At 39.6% G+C, this 21,099-nt stretch overlaps 2 protein-coding genes and 1 gene segment (V, D, J or C); 2 read left to right on the top strand and 1 right to left on the bottom strand.

The window, feature by feature from the left end:
* The first annotated feature begins 248 nt into the window (after nucleotides 1-248).
* Nucleotides 249-5,754, top strand: LOC149975552 (uncharacterized). Its single transcript, XM_090208729.1, has 4 exons — nucleotides 249-591; nucleotides 705-1,004; nucleotides 1,218-1,334; nucleotides 1,497-5,754. Exons 1-4 carry the CDS (start codon nucleotides 249-251, stop codon nucleotides 1,550-1,552), a joined length of 816 nt encoding a protein of 271 aa, XP_090064855.1. The 3' UTR covers nucleotides 1,553-5,754.
* A 257-nt stretch (nucleotides 5,755-6,011) lies between these two features.
* On the top strand, nucleotides 6,012-10,134 carry LOC110496311 (Ig mu chain C region-like). The segment is given in 5 exon segments: nucleotides 6,012-6,095; nucleotides 7,153-7,488; nucleotides 7,743-8,045; nucleotides 8,217-8,339; nucleotides 9,273-10,134. Coding segments are annotated over 5 exon segments (846 nt in total).
* Nucleotides 10,135-10,505: 371 nt separating this feature from the next.
* On the bottom strand, nucleotides 10,506-19,417 carry LOC110496310 (uncharacterized). Its single transcript, XM_021572133.3, has 7 exons — nucleotides 17,689-19,417; nucleotides 17,042-17,398; nucleotides 16,487-16,585; nucleotides 15,570-15,600; nucleotides 15,441-15,481; nucleotides 14,471-14,514; nucleotides 10,506-11,627 (listed from the first exon to the last, which is right to left on the bottom strand). The coding sequence occupies exons 1-7, from the start codon at nucleotides 17,972-17,974 to the stop codon at nucleotides 11,562-11,564; spliced, it is 924 nt and encodes a 307-aa protein (XP_021427808.3). The 5' UTR covers nucleotides 17,975-19,417; the 3' UTR covers nucleotides 10,506-11,561.
* Between the last annotated feature and the right edge of the window lie 1,682 nt (nucleotides 19,418-21,099).

A 21,099-nucleotide genomic window follows, 5' to 3' on the forward strand; every position in this document is an offset into this window, starting at 1 on the left:
TATATGGTTAAAAAAGCTTTGAGACAGTCATTCTTCTGATGTGTCAAGATGCGTGCCTGCCTTTTTCTGTTGTGGAGTACTCTCTCAGGTAAATTCATTTCCAACTCTTGTGCTATTACCACTTCAACAATGGTTCCTTTATGGCAAATTCTTAACCCAAACATTGGTCAAAAAAAAAATTAAAATGATTTGCTTTTCCATCACAACTACCAATCAGACAGTTTGCATAATTCTGAGTTTCATCATTCATGTTTCTGCTTACAGCTACTTGGACAAACCAAATAATTGTGACCCAGACACCTGGTGTGGTGAAGATGATAGCCGGTGGCACGGTGACTTTGAAGTGCCATGTTGATCAGATTCTCGCCTTTTGCCACTCAGTGACTTGGATGAAAGTAGACGCCAGGACTGGAACAATGAGCACAATAACTAACGTAAAGATGAATACGACCTCTGAGGTGGGGAAACGGGACAGAGTATGTTCGGCAACCATCACCAACGCGTTAGTGAGCGACTCTGGCATGCACTACTGTTTGGCTGTTCACTCCAAGGCGGTCCACACTGGCAACGGATCCAATCTAATCGTCACAGGTGAAACACAACTATGCATTTGCTAATATCAACACCATATAAGCTGCACTGCAAATAACAAGGCGGAAGGAATATCCCCAAATGTTAATTGAAAGTTATTCTTCTCATTACAGAGAGCAGCACTGAGTCCCCAAACATCAAAATTGTCTCATCAGACAGCGACAGCTCCTCCGTCGCTCTGCTGTGTTTGGTGTCTGGCGTGGTCCCGTCTCAGGTCCACGTGTTCTGGCTCATAGACGGGAGAGGGGACAGTGGACTTACTGAGTCCACCTGGACAGACAACAGTGATTCAGCCACAGAGTTCACTAGGAACCAGATTCTGGTCCAGGCAGAGGAGTGGGACAGAGGGGTTCAGTGTACGTGTGTGGTGGAGTTTGAGGGAAATTCTATCAACAAAACTGTGCAAAGAATAGGTACGTAAAAAAAAACGCTTTTTCAGGACATGGTCAACATTCCCCTCACAATTGCACCCTTGCGGTGAACAAAACGACTGTTTTACTGCTAGAGAATTCTCTCAACAATGTCCATGACAAGGCACAGAATATTAATGCAGATTACAGTTACCTTACTTACTTACTTAGTGCATTTACATACTTCTCTTTGTGTATGGTATGTCATATCCTCAGATCTTGGCGTGCTGTGTTACGTCACAGTGTGGATATACAGACTCCTGGGAATAACTGCCTGGCTTCTGCTGTTGATCCTGGCTACCACTGTGACAGCATGCAGGGGCAAGACTAGAGGTATGTATAAACACTGACTTAGGTCCTGGATGACCCAAATACATGAATAGAGTAGCATGTAATAATACAAATGTACAAATGTACTGCACGTTGTAATGGTTCAGTTAAACTGTCGAGTAATTCACCTGTTTTGACATGCGCTGTCTTTATTTTGTGACTTAGGTGTTCAGAGGAATGATACCTCAAAGACCAGGAGACGAAGGCATAATTCATCATAAAAAGGTTTTACAGTTTGTCATTTGTACAAAGTCATTTTGGTCGCATTGACGTGTGTTAAGACCATTGGGAAAAGTTGTTTATTTTTGTTGTTGTTGTCGTCGCTTGCTTAACTGTTGCTAAATGTTCAAAAATGAAAGTTGTAAATTGGGGAAAAGCTCATTAGAATTTCAAATTGCAGTTATATATTTTTCTCATAGAACATATTCATACTGAATTATTATCCACTTGAAATGCTCTCTCATTACAAAGTCCTGGGTCAGATATCCACTTTTTTTCTTATTCGAAACATTTGCGCGAGTGATCGAAATGTTATTGAATTCCCCTCTGTGAACCACACTTTGCTAGGCTTCATGCAGGCAACTGTGTCGTCACAGACTTCGAATGAATCCATTTGAAGAAAATGCCCATGTTTAAAAAGATGCAATGCAATAGTATTGCTTCATTCCTATAGTCTCATGCTATGCTGTTACTGGCTTATTTGCTAAAGTAAGAAACTTTTCCAGAAATCCTCACCATCTGTTTTGACTCCTAACTTGTAAAGGAGAGACATGATACCCAACTCTTTCTCTTAATAAGTGCATATCAGATAATCAAATCAAATCACATTTTATTTGTCACATGCACCGAATACAACAGGTGCGGACTTTACCGTGAAATGCTTCCTTACGAGCCCTCTCCCACCAACGCAGAGTTAAAACGTTTTATTTTATTTTTATGTGCTAAATAAAAAAAAGGAAATAATAACACAGATACGTGCATATTTTATGCTAAAATAATTGCAAATGCTGTGCAATACCTGTCCTTCAAATGAGGTAAGCAGTGTGCAGCAGCGTCGCTTATCCGAATCATCTTATTTAGTCCAACAGACTAAATGTGTAAACGTGTCCTATGTGAGATAGGGCGAGATTATTGCTGGTCTCTGTCGTTTTGCTTTCATTTCTGAAATAGGAGGTCAGAGACCTGGCAGTGTGGTAACAGATTAGCAACCTCTCTCTCAATGTGGGCAAGACAGAGGGCCGAACAGGCCCCCATTAACATCGATGGGACTGAAGTTGAGCGGGTCGAGAGTTTCAAGTTCCTTGGTGTCCACATCACCAACAAAGTATCATGGTCCAAACACACCAAGACAGTTGTGAAGTGGGCACGACAACAACTTTCCCCCTCAGGAGACTGAAAATATTTGGCATGGGTCCCCAAATCCTCAAATACAGCTGCACCAGTGAGAGCATCCTGACCGGTTGCATCATCACCTGGTAAGGCGACTCCTTGGCATCTGACCGTAAGGAGCTGCAGAGAGTAGTGCGAACGGCCCAGTACATCACTGGGGCCAAGCTCCCTGACATCCAGAACCTATATACTAGGCGGTGTCAGAGGGAGGCTCAAAAAATAGTCAAAGACTCCAGTCACCCAAGTCATAGACTGTTTTCTCTGCTACCGTACGGCAAGCGGTACCGGAGCGCCATGTGACAAATCAAAATTGATTTGTTTTTTGGTTTAAAAAAATGGTACCGTAAGCAACTCCAAAGCATGGATTGCAGTCTCTCCTTATCTATAGACTACTTTGAGGGTAATGAAATTAATGAATTAAGGAATGAATGAATGAATGTTATTATTTGAGTGAACCTATCGCTTTAAATGTCATTGCCAGGTAAATTAATGGAGAAGAGCATGATTTCGTTCAGAGAATGAACTGCCAGACATATTCCATGTCCATTTTTTGGGTTGCTACAGATTTGTCAGTCGATAACATAGAGGCCTCCTCTTCCTTCCTGCCCTACATCTCATAGACCATATGCCAATGAACAGCCATTTCATTCAACCCATATTCCAAATGAGGAGTTAAAACATACAGGCTAATTTAAATAGAGTAATAACATGTTCATATGGAAAAGTAGAAAGATTGGTATACGGTGCATTCAGAAAGTATTCAGACCCTTTCACATTTTCCACATTTTGTTACGTTACAGCCTTATTCTAAAATTGATTACATCAATAAAAATCGTCATCAATCTACACACAATACCCCATAATGACAAAACGAAAACAGGTTTTTAGAAATGTTTAGAAATGTATTATTAAATAAAAAATAATACAGTAGTTACATAAGTATTCAGACCCTTTGCTATGAGACTCGAAATTGAGCTCAGGTGCATCCTGTTTCCATTGATTATCCTTAAAATGTTTCTACAACTTGATTGAAGTCCACCTGTGGTAAATTCAATTGACTGGACATGATTTGGAAAGGTACACACCTGTCTATATAAGGTCCCACAGTTAACTGTGCATGTCAGAGCAAAAACCAAGCCATGAGGTTGAAGGAATTGTCCGTAGAGCTCCAAGACATGATTGTGTCAAGGCATAGATCTGGGGAAGGGTACCAAAAAATGTCTGCAGCATTGAAGGCCTCGAAGAACACAGTTGCCTCCATCATTCTTAAATGGAAGACTCTTCCTAGAGGTGGCCGCCCGGCCAAACTGAGCAATCGGGGGAGAAGGGCCTTGGTTAGGGAGTTGACCAAGAACCCAATGGTCACTCTGACAGAAGGAAGCCACTCCTCAATAAAAGGCACATGACATCCTGCTTGGAGTTTGCCAAAAGGCACATAAAGGACTCTCAGACCATGATTCTCTGATCTGATGAAACCAAGATCATGTAACGGTTTTCTTGATGAGAAGGAGAGTCGGACCAAAATGCGGCGTGTCTATTGCAATCCATGTTTAATGAAGTAACACACTAAACACAAACACTACCAAAACAATAAACTTAACGAAAACCGAAACAGCCTATACTTGTGTAACCTAACACAGACCAATGACATCAGGACACTAAGGACAATCACCCACGACAAACTCAAAGAATATGGCTGCCTAAATATGGTTCCCAATCAGAGACAACGATAAACACCTGCCTCTGATTGAGAACCACTTCAGACAGCCATAGACTTAGCTAGAACACCCCACTAGCTACAATCCCCATACATACACACCACATACACAAACCCATGCCACACCCTGGCCTGACCAAATAAATAAAGATAAACACAAAATACTTTGACCAGGATGTGACAGATCACGTCTGGAGGAAACCTGGCACCATCACTACGGTGAAGCATGGTGGTGGCAGCATCATGCTGTGGATATGTTATTCAGCGTCAGGGACTGGAAGACAAAATATATCATTGTCAACACCTGCTTTGGCTTTGTCATTATGGGGTATTGTGTGTATATTGATGAGGGGAAAAACGATTTAATAAATTTTAGATTAAGGCTGTCACGTCACAAAATGTGTAAAAAGTCAAGGGGTCTGAGTACTTTCCGAATTGCTGAAAATGACGTGAGATCTGTAGCTGAGAATGAGACTTAGTGGCAGAGTAGACCTGAATGTGGTTTGCGTTCTGTTCATAATTGTGCCAGAACAGTGGACAGAAAGAAACACACAATCAAGTCAGGAGGTACAGCAGTGGCTTGTGGTTTGAAGAGGCGACACTGACTGAGGTGGGCTTTCAAGGCAAATGTCATAGGTCGACTTCTGAAGAATTCATGCACTCATGAAAAAAAAATCCCCTTTTGCAATTGTTGTGACATTTTGTGCTATTTGTCACCTCCAACTAAATCATTTTGAAAAAAAAATACAGAGGTCATGATCATCATCATCATTTGTGTCAGTTCCATTTCAATTAAATATATTTTTTTTTAAACTTATGCAACCGGCACTGACTAGCGTTGAAACAATGGAGACCACTAACTACCTCTTCATTTTAAAAGGTGTGTTTGTCTGAGGTTGCTAACCAGAATGGTAGCATCAGTTGTCTGCAGTCCCTTTTTACTCAGTGGTATGGCCTCACAACCTTAATCAGGTCAAACAAAAGGCCACCATGTTGCACATTTAGGTTGGAGAGCATTTCAGTCTGTGTCCACTTTTGATTCAATTGTTGTTGACATGCCAAATGAATAAAGCCACTTTGAATTAGCTAAAGAAGAGTGTATAAACTGTAAAGACGTACTTTGTAAAGATATACTGATGTAAACAAACCATTTTTGCTTGTAATTACTTGGACTGAAAAATGTACTGATATGCCTTAGAATATAACATCCTCCTGAATCTGTCACGGGCTGCATCGAGAGACAGCTTTCTACAAAACGACATAAATGTCTCTGTAATGTCTTTCAGAAATTGTTTTGAAATGAAAAGCACACCCTCATTGTCATTCAGCGTTCTCTTCATTTCTAATTTATTTCTAATTCAGTACCCCATTATCACCTGTCAATTAACAAAGGCTTATCTTTTGCTGAAATATTTTCGATCTGCAGCAATTATCTGAAATACTTTCATTAGGTATTGCGCATTGGTATGCGTTTGTGTGCGTGTGTGTGCGTGTGTGTGTGTGTGTGTGGGTGGGGGGTGGCGGGGGGGGGGGGGGGGGGGGGGGGGGGGGTTGGTGGACTATTCTTCCATCCTGTCAAATGTCTTTATTACTTAGCTGAAGGAGCTTCGACATGTATACTCTGCTTCTGATTCTGTGCTACATGCATATTTTGAAAGGTAAGCTACATCTACTTGTATTCACTAATTGTATTTAATTTATTCGACACAATTCAAGATGGATTTACGTAAGTATTCAGACCCTTTATTCAGTTATTTGTTGAAGCCCCTTTGGCAGCGATTACAGCCACGAGGCTTCTTGAGTATGACGCTACAAACTTGGCACACCTGTATTTGTGGTGTTTCTTCCATTCTTCTCTGCAGATCCTCTCAAGCTCTGTCAGGTTGGATGGGGAGCGTCACTGCACAGCTTTTTTCAGGTCTCTCCAGAGATGTTAGATTGGGTTTAAATCAAAACAAGGACATTCAAAGACTTATCCCAAAGCCACTCCTGCGTTGTCTTGGCTGTGTGCTTAAGGTCATTGTCCTGTTGGAAGGTGATCCTTTGCCACAGTCCGAGGTCCTGAGCGCTCTGGAGCAGGTCAGCACTCCATCTGACCTGATTGGTGGAGTGCTACAGAGAAGCCACTCCTCAGTATTCAGACCGTTTACTCAGGAATTTTTTGAAGCACCTTTGGCAGCAATTATAGCCACGACTCTTCTTGGGTATGTGTAGGTCCTGGATTGCAGGAAGCTTGGCCCCAGTGATGTACTGGGCCGTATGCTGGGCTGTACGCACTGGGCCATGAGCACTACCCACTGTAGCGCCTTACGATCAGATGCCAAGCAGTTGCTCGGTGCAACCAGTAAGGATGCTCTCGATGTTGCATAAGTATTCAGACCCTTTGCTATGAGACTCGAAATGGAGCTCCAGTACATCCTGTTTCCAGTAATCATCATTGAGATGTTCCTGCAACTTGATTGGCGTTCACCTGTATTAAATTCAATTGATTGTACATGATTTGGATAGGCACACACTTGTCTAGAGTTGAAGTCGGACGTTAGTGGAGGCTGTTATAGCATCAAAGGGGGGACCACTCCATATTAATGCCCATGATTTTGGAATGAGATGTTCAACAAGCAGGTGTCCACATACTTTTGGTCATGTAGTGTATCACTCTAACCCCATATGAATCTATGCAAGGCATTTGGTTCAGTATCATGTTTCCATATTCAGTTGTAGGGTCCATCATGTCGGAGGACTCAACAGTGATCCAGTATCCACCTGTTGTTGAGGAGGTAGTTGGCGGCAACATCACCATGAACTGCATTCTGGAAGGGTTGACTTCTTACTGTTATACCGTCGCCTGGATAAGACTGCCCAAACAACCCGGCGCGCTGCGAGTCCTCAAGAACACCATTATCAACACCAGATCTGAGTATGAAATCTTCAAGCATATGTGCCCAGTGTCCATCTACAACGTAACTGTCACCGACTCTGGGATTTACTACTGTGCTGTCATATATGGCCAGCAGATCTACTTAGGCAACGGCACCACAGTGATTGTTAAAGGTTAGTATTATAGCATTTTATGTTGGTCCTACAAGCATTTTAACTATCAAAACCTTCATAGACCTTTTAATTGTAACCTGATTTTCGCATGATCTTGATGTGTTGTATCTCAAGCTTTAACTTGTGTTCCGTAAGAGTCACAGGCATGAGCTATGTCACTGATGCAGTATTTGTAATGAAGATCAAATCAGTTTCCAAATGATCTAACATCATTTTTATTTCCTTCCCCAATTTCTTCCCTTTATTTCATGTAGATGGAACCAAAGCTCCTCCAACCATTGAAATCCTGAAACCGCTGAACAGCTACCATTCCTCTGTCTCTCTCCTGTGTTTGGTGTCAGGAGTGATACCGTCTCAAGTCCATGTGTTCTGGCTCATAGACGGGAGAGAGGACAGTGGACTTACTGAGTCCACCTGGACAGACAACAGTGATTCAGCCACAGAGTTCACTAGGAACCAGATTCTGGTCAAAGCAGAGGAGTGGGACAGAGGAGCAGAATGCACGTGTGTGGTAGAGTTCGAAGGGCAGTACATCAACAAAACCGTGCAACACAATGGTAACTGCTCTTCCTCTTACTATCATTAGTTAGACCTACTGTAATAATATTGACCGTATGTTCATGTAGTAACATTAATTTGACAATAAATGCAGTGAATTTGAAGATATTGAAACTTTCTGTATTGAGCTGTACCATTCCTTTTGATGAGATGTTATTGTGTCCTGTCAGATTTCTCCACAATGTGTTACACCATAGTGAGTCTCTACAGGGTTCTGGGAATTGTGTCCGCTCTTCTTCTTCTCCTTACACTGACTGCACGGGTACAGCTATCCTGCAAGAGCAACAATTCAGGTAAGAGGTATTTTTGTATGATAGTTCATTATATACTGAACAAAAATATAAACGCAACATACAACCATTTTAACGATTTTACTGAGTTACAGTTCATATAAGGACATCAGTCAATTAAAATAAATTCATGAGGCCCTAATCTATGGATTTCACATGACTGGGCAGGGGCGCAACCACAGGTTGGCCTGGGGGGGCATAGGCCCAGACACTTGGGAGCTAGTTCGAGCCAATCAGAATGAGTTTCCCCCCCCCCCACAAAGGGCTTTGTTAGACAGAAATACTCCTCAGTTTTATCAGCTGTCTGGGTGGCTGGTCTAAGATGATCTTGCAGGTGAAGAAGCTGGATGTGGAGGTCCTGGGCTGGCGTGGTTAAATGTTCATGGTCTGTGGTTGTGAGGCCGGTTGGACATACTACACAATTCTCTAAAACGACATTGGAGGCAGCTTATGGTAGAGAAATGAACATTACATTATCTGGCAACAGATCTGGTGGACATTCCTGGAGTCAGCATGCCAATGGCACACTCCTTCAAAACATGAGACACCAGTGGCATTGTGTTGTGTGACAAAACTGCACATTTTAGATTGGCCTTTTATTGTTCCCAGCACAAGGAGAATATGCCACACCTGTCAGATGGATGGAATATCCTGGCAAAGGATAAATGCTCACTAACAGGGATGTAAACAAATTTGTGCACAACATTTGAGAGAAATATGTTTTTTTTGTGCGTATGGAACATTTCTGCTGTCTTTTATTTCAGCTCCTGTACATGTTGCATTTATATATTGGTTCAGTATAGTTACGTGTGTGTGCGTGAAACAAAGTTCGATGTGAACACACACACGCGTTTTTTTTGTTTGACATTTTTCTTTCTTTTTTAAAACTTTGAACTAACTAAAAGTGCTAACTGTGTTTGTTTGTTTTTTCTTCAGGCAAGCGTAAGAAAAGCAACAGAAACCCCCCAAACTAAAGAAAAGGAGGGCTTTGGGATTCTGTGTTCATTGCGAAAACTGCAGGAAACCAACATTCAGAATTTGAGGGCTCTGAGTGAATCAGAGTGCTTCATACCAACTAGGAAGACGCTAAGTATGTAGTACATTTTCACTGGGTGTCGAAAGGCTATAGAATTTTTACGTGACTTCTTATTCAAAAAAAATCCTTTTCACTTTGCTTTTGATTTCATTACATGAAAATTGTCAGATAAGCAATATGCATGAAAAATAAAATGTGTTAGAATAGCCTAATTCTTCCATAAAGTGATATCCTGAAAGTACTGTAGTGATGAAATGTTTTTTTCCCCTCATCTTATGTCACCATCTCAAAACATCCAGTAGATATCAGTGTTTACTCAAAATCTACAACCTACCCTTTCTGTCACTTGTGCGTCCATTGTAGTGACACTGATTGAATGAAGAATAGCCCCGAAGGAGATGGCTGCCATTTTATAATCCCATAACCAATTGTGCTATTGTGTATACTTTTTTGAGCTATTTGTAACTTTTTAAAAAGTAAGCATTTCACTGTCAGGTATTCGGCACATGTGACAAATTAAATTTGATTTGAGATAGGCTGGAGCTTTTTTAAACTATTCTAAAACATCAGGTAGAAAACTCCATTAACCAAGTTGTCTGCATCAACAATTAAACAAACTAGCCATCATTTTTTTAAACTAAGTTTTTATTTCTGTGATGGGTCTACATTGCCCCATGCTGTATCATAGTGTAAAAGTGATTAATTGTGTTTTTTATTTTTTACAGTTGACTAAAATCAGTGTAACTTTTTATTTAACAAAAATGACTACTGTACTTTGTATTGAGAGTATTAACATTTCATCACCTAAATGGGAATACTTTTGTTCAGTCTTGCCATTACTTACTTGATTTTACCATGACTTAATCCAAATGCATCATTTTCATTAATTAGCCAGGGTGCTTTATTTTCCATTCAGGACTAAGCAGGAGCATAACTATTTTCCAACCCTTTAAAATAATGTTGTTGTGGAAAAAGGAACTGATACAATAATAACAGTACATTCCGTCTATTTTCTGAGTTTCATTGATATTGTGAAAGCTGCTGAGGTTAAGTGATAGCTGATAGCATATCACGAAAGTACAAAGGTTCATCTCTCATAATGTGCTATTGGGTGAAAAGAAAGTCTGAAAATAGAATTTGCTAGTGGTTTGTTAATAGCAAGGAACAGATTTGACCAAAGCTGTGTCTGTCCATAAGCATATCACACTGAGAATACCCCACCTCGTAGAGAGAGCGATAGATAGATTGAGTGTGTGTGCAGGAGAGCGTTAAGGCAGCTAAAGCTTAAACTACTGTGGTATGTGGTCAGCTTCTGTTCTGAAGGCTACAGTCCTGCACCTGTCACACTTTTTCATATGTTACACAATCTGCAGTCTGTGCCGGATCAAACAACTCACAAGTGTCAAAAACAGTGAACCTTCTCATTTTGGTCAGAGAAACAGGCCGTACAGAGTTCGTCGAAGTGCGTTTCAGATTGAGAATTTGAATGTATTTTTTTTAGCATTCAAGCAATGTTTTTAAATGTGTTCAAATACATAGGCAGTGTTGGCACCAACAGTTCCAGGAAAATTGTAAATGAGATAAGAGGTAATGAAAGAGGTAATAAAATGAAAACAAAGAAATAAACAAGATATTAATTTACGATTAATCCCTGAGGGTGAGACAGGATGGCTCAGAACACTTATTTCCAATGTGGTCCTCTGTGTAGGACAAAACCAGGACAAGGTCAAATTCTGTCATTCTGCCCCTGAACAACCCACTGTTCCTAGGCCGTCATTGAAAATAAGACTTTGTTCTTATTAACTGACTTGCCTCGTTAAAATAAAGGTACAAAATAAATAAAAATACACAGGAAAACACATGGGCCTATAAGCAGCCAATTAGCCTACACCACAATAAATATATCATCAATACAAAATTCAAGACTATTTCAGTAATTTTCCTATGTAGGCTTGTACACGTTTTCCCACGGAAGGGCTCTAACCTGACCTCTGAAAACATTTTAGGACTGGGACAGTTTAATGACTATTAGGAGGATTTCCCACAGTTGAATTACAATATTAAAAAAAGAGCTCTGTGTCGCACTATTGGCTCTGGGCACTTAGCAATTGGGGACACTGGCTCTTGCTTTATACACAAATACATACATAATAATCTGAAAACTCTTATGCAATTTCTTCTTCAAAATATTATTGGATAATTGTATTTGGGCGTCTCCCAAACTGGATGTGGTCCAAAGTCGCATACTGGACCTCCTGTGGAACAATCAACACCAGGGAGTTCATTATAGGAACATTTGTTTCTCAAGGAATCAGAAATAGGTATAGCTGTTGCTGTTGCTTTAAATACAGAAATGCTTTAACACTTCATGTGGACTGAATTGGGGCAGCAATACTGCAAATGTAAACCAGGGTCTCATTTGTGACTATTCACACCATAGAAAGGATAGTCAGTCAATCTCAATCAATACATTCACAATGAAGATAACTGAGTAATAATCTAAAACAATCCTTCTAGAGGTGAGAGTAGGTTTAGCCTCAATTCATTGGAGTTTGTTAACAAATGTAATCCATATAAAAATGCCAATCTGTATTTTACACAAACCACAAAGTATATCGCCAATAAGTACTGTAATTACACTATACTTACCAAGTAATACGCCAGTATGAGACATGAGAAATTTTCAGAGCAGTATGTTCGGATCATAACACTACGGCCAGGAACCACACCCTAATAGGGTATCCCCCCTTAATCATATTTTTGGTACATTTTTCAGAAGAAAAAATCCTCTAGAATTAACATTTGACAACATACTAAGAATCCAGAGAATATTTCTAAGGATAACACACACAATTTGGTGCAGATGCTTCTGAGGATGAGAAAAATTAGTTGGCGGGTAGGAAGAGTCTGACTTTTGGGAAATGGCATATAATGAATGACAAGGTCACTGAAATTTAGACTACCAATTTAGACCCAATCACCCTCTTGTCCAGTTTGCAATATTCTCTGTGAAATGGGCTTTTAAATTATGTGTGATTCAATGTAGTGAGCTTTGCAATTATGGATGTATATGTCCATTTAAACATGCAGTAGTATGATAAATTAATGAAAATATACATTTATCAACTTTTTGACATTTTTACTTTTTGAAAATACTACTATTAATGGACCAAAATACTAAACAATCTCTAAATTGATAAGTACAGTTGAAGTTGGAAGTTTACATACCAAATACATTTAAACTCAGTTTTTCACAATTCCTGCCATTTAATCCTAGTAAAAATTCTCTGTCTTAGGTCAGTTAGGACCAACACTTTATTTTAAGAATGTGAAATGTCAGAATAATAGTAGAGAGAAGGATTTATTTCAGCTTTTATTTCTTTCAGCACATTCCCAGTGGGTCAGAAGTTTACATACACTCAATTAGTATTTGGTAGCATTGCCTTTATATTGTTTAAATTGGGTCAAACGTTTTGGGTAGCCTTCCACAAGCTTCCCACAATAAGTTGGGTGAATTTTGGCCCATTCCTCCTGACAGAGCTGGTGTAACGCAGTCAGGTTTGTAGGCCTCCTTGCTCGCACACACTTTTTCAGTTCTGCTCACACATTTTCTATAGGCTTGAGGTCAGGGCTTTGTGAAGGCCACTCCAATACCTTGACTATGTTGTCCTTAAGCCATTTTGCAACTTTGGAAGTATGCTTGGGGTCATTGTCCATTTGGAAGACCCACTTGCGACCAAGCTTTAAATTCCTGACTGATATCTTGAGATGTTGCTTCAATATATCCACATAATTTTCCATCCTCGTGATGCCATCTATTTTGTGAAGTGGTGCCTCCTGCAGCAAATCACCCACACAACATGATGCTGCCTCCCCCATGCTTCACGGTTGGGATGGTGTTTTTCAGCTTGCCAGCCTCCCCCTTTATCCTCCGAACATAACAATGGTCATTATGGCCAAACAGTTCTATTTTTGTTTCATCAGACCAGAGGACATTTCTCAAAATAGTACGAACTTTGTCCCCATGTGCAGTTGCAAACCGTAGTCTGGCTTTTTATGGCGGTTTTGGAGCAGTGGCTTCTTCCTTGCTGAGAGGCCTTTCAGGTTATGTCGATATAGGACTCGTTTTTACTGTGGATATAGATACTTTTGTACCCGTTTCCTCCAGCATCTTCACATGGTCCTTTGCTGTTGTTCTGGGATTGATTTGCACTTTGCGTGGTCCCATGGTGTTTATACTTGCGTACTATTGTTTGTACAGATCAAAGTGGTACCTTCAGGCGATTTGGAAATTGCACCCAAGGATGAACCAGACTTGTGGCGGTCTACAATTTTTTTTCTGAGGTCTTGGCTGATTTCTTTTGATTTTCCCATGATGTCAAGCAAAGAGGCACTGAGTTTGAAGGTAGGCCTTGAAATACTTCCACAGGTTCACCTCCAACTGACTCAAATTATGTCAATAAGCCTATCAGAAGCTTCTAAAGCCATGACATAATTTTCTGGAATTTTCCAAGCTGTTTAAAGGCACAGTCAACTTAGTGAATGTAAACTTCAGACCCACTGGAATTGTGCTACAGTGAATTATAAGTGAAATAATCTGTCTGTTAACAATTGTTGGAAAAATTACTTGTGTCATGCACAAAGTAGATGTTCTATCCGACTTGCCAAAACTATGGTTTGTTAACAAGAAATTTGTGGAGTGGTTGAAAAACAAGTTTTAATGACTCCAACCTAAGTGTATGTAAACTTCCGACTTCAACTGTACATGCAAAAATGTACTTTTATCCTGTGGTGCCTGGCCTTACAGTGTCCCCCAATTTGGATACACTATGGACCAGTTCCCCAGACACATATTAAGCCTACTTCTGGACTAAAAAACTATCTCCAGAGAAAATGTTTTTAAGTCAAGGACTATTGGCTAGTCAATGTCCAGGATTGGAAACCGGCCCCAAGAGTTAAGTTGGGCCGAAATGTTGATTTAAAAGTTCTACCTGAGAAAATCTGATAGCACAGCAATGGATTATAAAAGTATGCAACGTAAAAAAAAACATTTGGCACCTTCCCCAAAAATTCTAAACCAAATACAATAGCTACTTACCGAGACGGATGATCTAACTGCCTTTCTAGCTTCTCCGAGTCTCCCTGCAAACGTTACAAGTCAGATCATGACAAACACCAATACAGCCATGACATCCCCGATAAACTAGTGTAGTTCAAAATGTTTTGGAATCCTTCAATCAACCAACCCTGCATCCTCCATCGAGAGATGCTGTGAGATCTAATGGTGTCTCAAAGTACGCCAATGGCACCCCATTTACTTCTCTATGAAATATTTTCATCTCATCTCTCACACTCAAATGTAAAACAGAGTCACCTAAAAAATGTCCCAACTCCTGATTAACAGCAGAAAAAAAAAGAAAAAAAAGAAAGCTTATTTATTCTATCGATTTCAACTAAATAGTTAAAAAGATAGTGAAAATGTGCCTCCCGGGTGGCGCAGTGGTTAAGGGCGCTGTACTGCAGAGTTCCTGGGTTCGCGCCCAGGCTCTGTCGTAACCGGCCGTGACCGGGAGGTCCGTGGGGCGACGCACAATTGGCCTAGCGTCGTCCGGGTTACGGAGGGATTGGTCGGTAGGGATGTCCCTGTCTCATCGCGCACCAGCGACTCCTGTGGCGGGCCGGGCGCAGTGTGCGCTAACCAAGGTTGCCAGGTGCACGGTGTTTCCTCCGACACATTGGTGCGGCTGGCTTCCGGGTTGGATGTGCGCTGTGTTAAGAAGCAGTGCGGCTCGGTTGGGTTGTGTATCGGAGGACGCATGACTTTCAACCTTCGTCTCTCCCGAGCCCGTACGGGAGTTGTAGCGATGAGACAAGATAGTAGCTACTACAACAACAATTGGATACCACGAAATTGGGGAGAAAAAGGGGTAAACATTTTTAAAAAGATAATGAAAATGCAAAAACTTTTTTGCCCACTAAATACCACCAAGCTAATAAAAGCTATCTTAAAATCATTCTAAAATCATTGGCTGTTGTAATCCTAAATTAGAAAAATGATAACATTTTACCAGATTGATGCTGCCTGCTCTCTGTGCCTGTGCCTCTTTGTCTGAAATTGAAACAGAGTAGTTCACATTATCACTCCAGCGACCACTGACTTCTCAAATTAAATGTTGGATTAACGGTCAGACACAAACCTTGTATCCTCATCAGTAACCACGGGATGTCCTACAGGAAAAAGCAACAAAAATGCCACATTTAAAATCCAGGTTGAAGTATACATTATGAATCAATGATAATGTTCTTTGCCATTTGTTCAAATTCACTCTATGATCTGATCTCAAAAGCAGAGGGAGTAAACTGTACAACTAAGGAAGAACTACTAGAATGGCATATTTCCAACATTCCTATTTCTGACATTGTTGTAGAGTGAAGTAAGATACAGTAACTACGTCGTTTGTGACTTTGGCTCAGATTCTCTGATTTTAAGACTGAGTTCTTCTTCATCAATGTTGAAATAATTGGCAGTCAGGAGGGGGTAGGTGTATTACAGCTGCAGTTCAGCTGTAGTCAAATCAAAACTGCAAAAGCAGAACTATCTATATGCCGCAGACACTTGACATAACGATCTCTATAACCATCACAGGAAAGCCTAAGGAACAAAGACAAGAATAACCTTTCTTAACGTTCCCGTGCAAGAGAAAATATACAGTAGATATCCTTTTGCATTCCATTTGCTCAGAAAAGGACATAATGGAATAGAATTGTCACCCCCACATTTGGTCCCCTATTCTATAGGTAGTAAAAACATTCCCTTTACCTATATCTTAGTTTGACGACTGAACTGGCCTACTTACACACCTAGCCATGACCATAGGCATCACGTCACACCCCTAATGTTTTTGAGGGGGCACTGATCATTTACAAAATAAGCTACATCTTGTACATTTGTGTCTTACAAATTGATTAAATTGATGGGGCATGTACCTTCCTCGGTTTCAATGGTTATAATGCCTCTGCTGAGGACAATGACATACCATACATTGTCTTCCACAAGGTAATTTGGTATTTGTTTCATACAGTTTTGTCCAATTATTGATTAGATGTAACTTACCACGGTGCCGACACACAGCGACAGTGACAGCCACTATAATGGTGAGGAGAGCAGCTGCAGATATCCAATACAGCACCATTGTGCACATGCCAGTGGAATCTGTGGTGTAGGTCAAAAATACATGCAAGAAAGAATACACAATGTACATAGTAAATGAGAAGTTGATAAGAGAACAACGTTTAAATCGGAAAAGGAAAATCATCACAAACTCTATCCCATTGTAAAAATATATAATTAAGTACAAGTGATAACTGCTATTATTGAAATATAAATGATTAGGGTGGGGACACACTCTCACACATTGTGATGTAGTATAAAACATGTGTTTTACAGTGTATGTGTATTGCCCTTTATGTGAAACTATAATTGAGCCTTTCCTCTAGTATAATTTGCTCATCCCACCCATCCTCAGATTTTCTCATATCTTTGTAAGAAAAGTTAATAGGCTACTTTTGATTAGAAATGCTTCTGATTTAGGATGACGGATGGCTTTTTGCAGAGGAGACTTGAAATTAACATAAAAAGTGAGTATTTGAGATACAGTGATGCAATTACCATTGGGCTTTATCAGGGTTTTGTTGATAGAATTTCCCTCAAACTCCACCACACACGTACACTGCACCCCTCTGTTCCACTCCTCTGCCTGGACTAGAATCTGGTTCATAGTGAACTCTGTGGCTGAATCACTGTTGTCTGTCCAAGTGGACGAAGTTAGTCCACTGTCCTCTCTCCCGTCTATGAGCCAGAACACATGGACCTGAGACGGGACCACTTTCAACACCAAACACAGCAGAGGGATGAAGGACTCTGCTGTGTAGTATAGAGTCGTCAACACAACAGACCCGTCACCGTCCGATGGAGAGAGGAGTTTGATGGCTGGCGATTCAGTGATGTTCTGTGTTCTCTCTCTCTCTGGGGAAAAGATTGTCAGAATTGTAAACAATTACATGACTTGTTGAAATGGTTGTTCAACATAGACTACACTCTGAATGCACGATTCTTCATTTTAGCCCATACAGACAACCTCATTCAATACATTCAAAGGGTTACAGAAATTCTATGCAATATTTACAATTGGCTATTTAGATTTTTCGAGCACAAGATTTATTTTTGTATGTGTACATTTTTTTTTTTTTTTAACACATCTGTGTATTTTTTTAGCAGTCAACTTTGTGAATGAAAATACCAGACATTCAATTTACCTGTCACAACAACTCTAGAACCATTGCCCGTGTGGATTATTTCGGATTGAACAGCTGAACAATAGTACATTCCTGAGTCGCTCACTGTTGCGTTGGCGATTGAAGCAGAACATAGTTTGTCCTGTTTCCCTTCTCCCTCCTCAGAGTTGTTATCAATCTTTAAGTTTGCAATCTTAGTCAGTGTTCCATTCCTGGGGTCAACTTTCATCCAAATCACAGAGTAGCAGTAGGTGATAAGCTCAACCAAATAGCATTTCAAGGTCACTGTATCACCAGCCTTCACCATCAAACTCCCTGGCGTCTGGATGATAATGGATGTGTGTGTAGCTAAAAAAAACAGAAATAGGAATAACAAGAATATAACATATATTTCAACTAATTCCTGTTAGAATGTTTGGTGAATTTCATAACTTGGTTTTTCTGAACATGAATATACCAAGCGTGGATGCCAAACAGAGGGGAAAAAAGCGTACTCCCTGTCCACTTAGAAAAAGATTTAGAAATTTTTATAGGCCTCCTTTGTCTAACCTAAAATGTGAATTATCTTGAAATTGCTAGATTATAAAATTAACATTTACAGCCAGGATACAGATTCATTGACATGATCAACATTTATTCTCACACAAGTTTATTAAGAAGTTATAATTTACTAGAATACTGTGGTTAAGGGCTTATTTATTGCAATAAATGATTGTATGCACGGTGGTGATGAGACATAGGCTAAACCCCTTACTACCATTATTCGTTTTCCTAAATAAATGTACCTTTCTTACATTTATTCTCGACACATTGACAAAGTGTGCAGAATAGAGTCATACTTGCCTTTCAAAACATAGCTCCAGCACAACAGAAGTATCAGGGGCCATGGCATTTTAGATTCACGGAATTTGAAGGGCATCATCTCTTTGAGTCTGTTCAGCCACCTTGACGAGATGAAGGTGTCTCGCGCATAGCCCTGCTACATCGCAGAAAGCAAGACCGACAACATCTCACCGGAAATGAACATATAAAGTGTCCTGCGTTATAACAAACTGTGAGCAAGGAAAGATAGGTCATATTCCAGCAAAGGCCTCTACAACAAAAAAACTTAGAATAAATGCAAAGTTGGCAAGATTGCACCGACTGAATGCAACGAAGATACATTTAAGAATTGACTCACTAAAGAACTGCCTGTTTTCGACAATTACAGCTAGGCTATATTGAGATGAATGAATAAACATGATGACATCAAGGATTATTTGTTTTAATCAATTCACGTCCGTGATCTATAACCTCAGTTTGTACAAAAAGTAATAAAATACGTAATTTTGAACAAAATTACTCTTCGTGGTAAAGAATGTAATTTACTCTGTAAGAATATAGCCTATTAGGCTATTGGCCTGGTTCTCTGTAAAGTAGTAGGCGAATTAACTTTTCAGAATTATATTTGAAATTGGCTTAATTCACTATTATTATTAGGCTACGTCAGTTTTTTTAATCATTATTATAATAATTGTTTATCTTACCGGAAATCATCGTTAGCCAATTAAACAATACATCACTAAAAACGTTAGGCGTGTATGTCTATAGAGATATTGTTATAATTGTTAACATTGCCTATTTATCTGAACATAATATAATTCATAACGTCTGTTGTGATTCTGCCATGTGATGTGTGCCTTATCTCTATTTATGGCGCTGGATTCTACTAATGATGGATTCCAAGCCAAAGTCAATTTACATGTTGGTATAAACTTTCATTACAGGCTGTTCTAATTCCAGAAAGGAAAGTAGAACACGTGGATAAGAGAAACATTAGATAGGCCTACATTCAAATACAGACGGTTCAGTGTTACATAATGATTTTTTGTTGTTGTATTACATAACAAAACAACAATTGTAATGTTTAATTTGAACCCTAAATAGGGTAGTTCATATTCAGGTGGGGGGACAAACATTTTAGGTATATTCCTAAAAACTAAGACCATACAGATTGATATAAATGTATGTTCATAAACTCCTGCCATTTATTTTAACGTTGCTCGCCTTGATCAAACCTCAAAGGGCGCAAGCGATGTTGCAACCGAGCGAGGAAAAATAGCTTGAGGCGGCGCCTACACAAACTACCTGTTTACCATTTGGGGTTTCTAGACCACAAAGCTCATGGAAACTCTGAGATACTGCTGACATTGCTGAACAAAACAGTCTAAACATATTCCCGGAAATCGACAAAGGGGTTTGATGAAATGACAATAAAATGTTTTAGGCTGAAACATGTGAGATTATAGGTCTGCGTAAAAGGAGCATTTTGTCTTCGTGGTAAAGGCAAAGGCGGCGTGATGATTGAGATAAATGCGTTGATGCTGCAGTCGTGCATAAAAATCCACTTTTCTGTCTTGGTTAAAAAATATCAGCATTTCTAACACCATTATGAGTTAGAGGCTTTCAAGAGGTAATATTTTGCATGAAGTATTTGATGCAGTGTTTGACTTAATCTGATGCTGACCTGTGAACTCCAATATGTTCCCATAACATTCACAGAGATGCTTCTTGTTGTTAGTAATTTGATTAAAATAAAAACATATGGACTTACAATGATCGGGAGTGAACTTGTAGATACAATGCCCTCCTTAATGATTGGGACAGTAAAGTATTTTTTCTTTTCTTTTGGCTCTATACTTCCAAAGTTCATCCATATTGTGTGAACCATTTAGAAATTACAGCACTTTTTTTGTACATAAAAAGTATTGGGACAAATCACTTGTATTTGTATTAAAACAGTAAAAAGTTAAGTATTTGCCCCATATTCATAGCACATGATGCATCGAGCTTGTGACTACAAATCGTGAATATTGATGAGAGACAAAGTTACAGATATCATAGGAGGGTTAGCTAACATGCTAAGGACTTGCAAAGTAGCTAAAAAGTTGTAAGTAGTTGAAAAGTTGCTAACTAGCTCAACTGCTAAAGTTGTCCATGATGAGATTCGAATTCACAACCTTTGGGCTACTAGACATTCACGTTACATTCGTTTTTGCGTTAAGCAACCATCTGTCTTAAGTAACCATACCAAACATTCCAAACATTATACTAAATCGAGTTATCGGATTTACGTACAGTATAATACGAAATGCTCTGGGACCAGGTTCCCCCTGTTATCGTAATGGTGAGCGATTATCATGTTTTGGGGGTATGACATTTGTGCATTGGTAACTTTCTCACTCAAAATTATTCACGATTCATTCAGGATTATCCCTAATCATGGTAGCATCCACATTAATGTAGAAGTGTTTAGAAACATATTATATTCTTATCAACAATAAAAGTGACTCCAAAATGACACAATACATTATTTTCCATTTATTTTTATTGGGAACAAAATAATCTGAAACACAACCAAAACAAACATCAAATGCATCCCAAAAATGTGTA

The sequence above is a fragment of the Oncorhynchus mykiss genome, chromosome 18 (genome assembly GCF_057628025.1).
Source record: "Oncorhynchus mykiss isolate SJ-2025 chromosome 18, ASM5762802v1, whole genome shotgun sequence".
Lineage (NCBI taxonomy): Eukaryota > Metazoa > Chordata > Actinopteri > Salmoniformes > Salmonidae > Oncorhynchus > Oncorhynchus mykiss.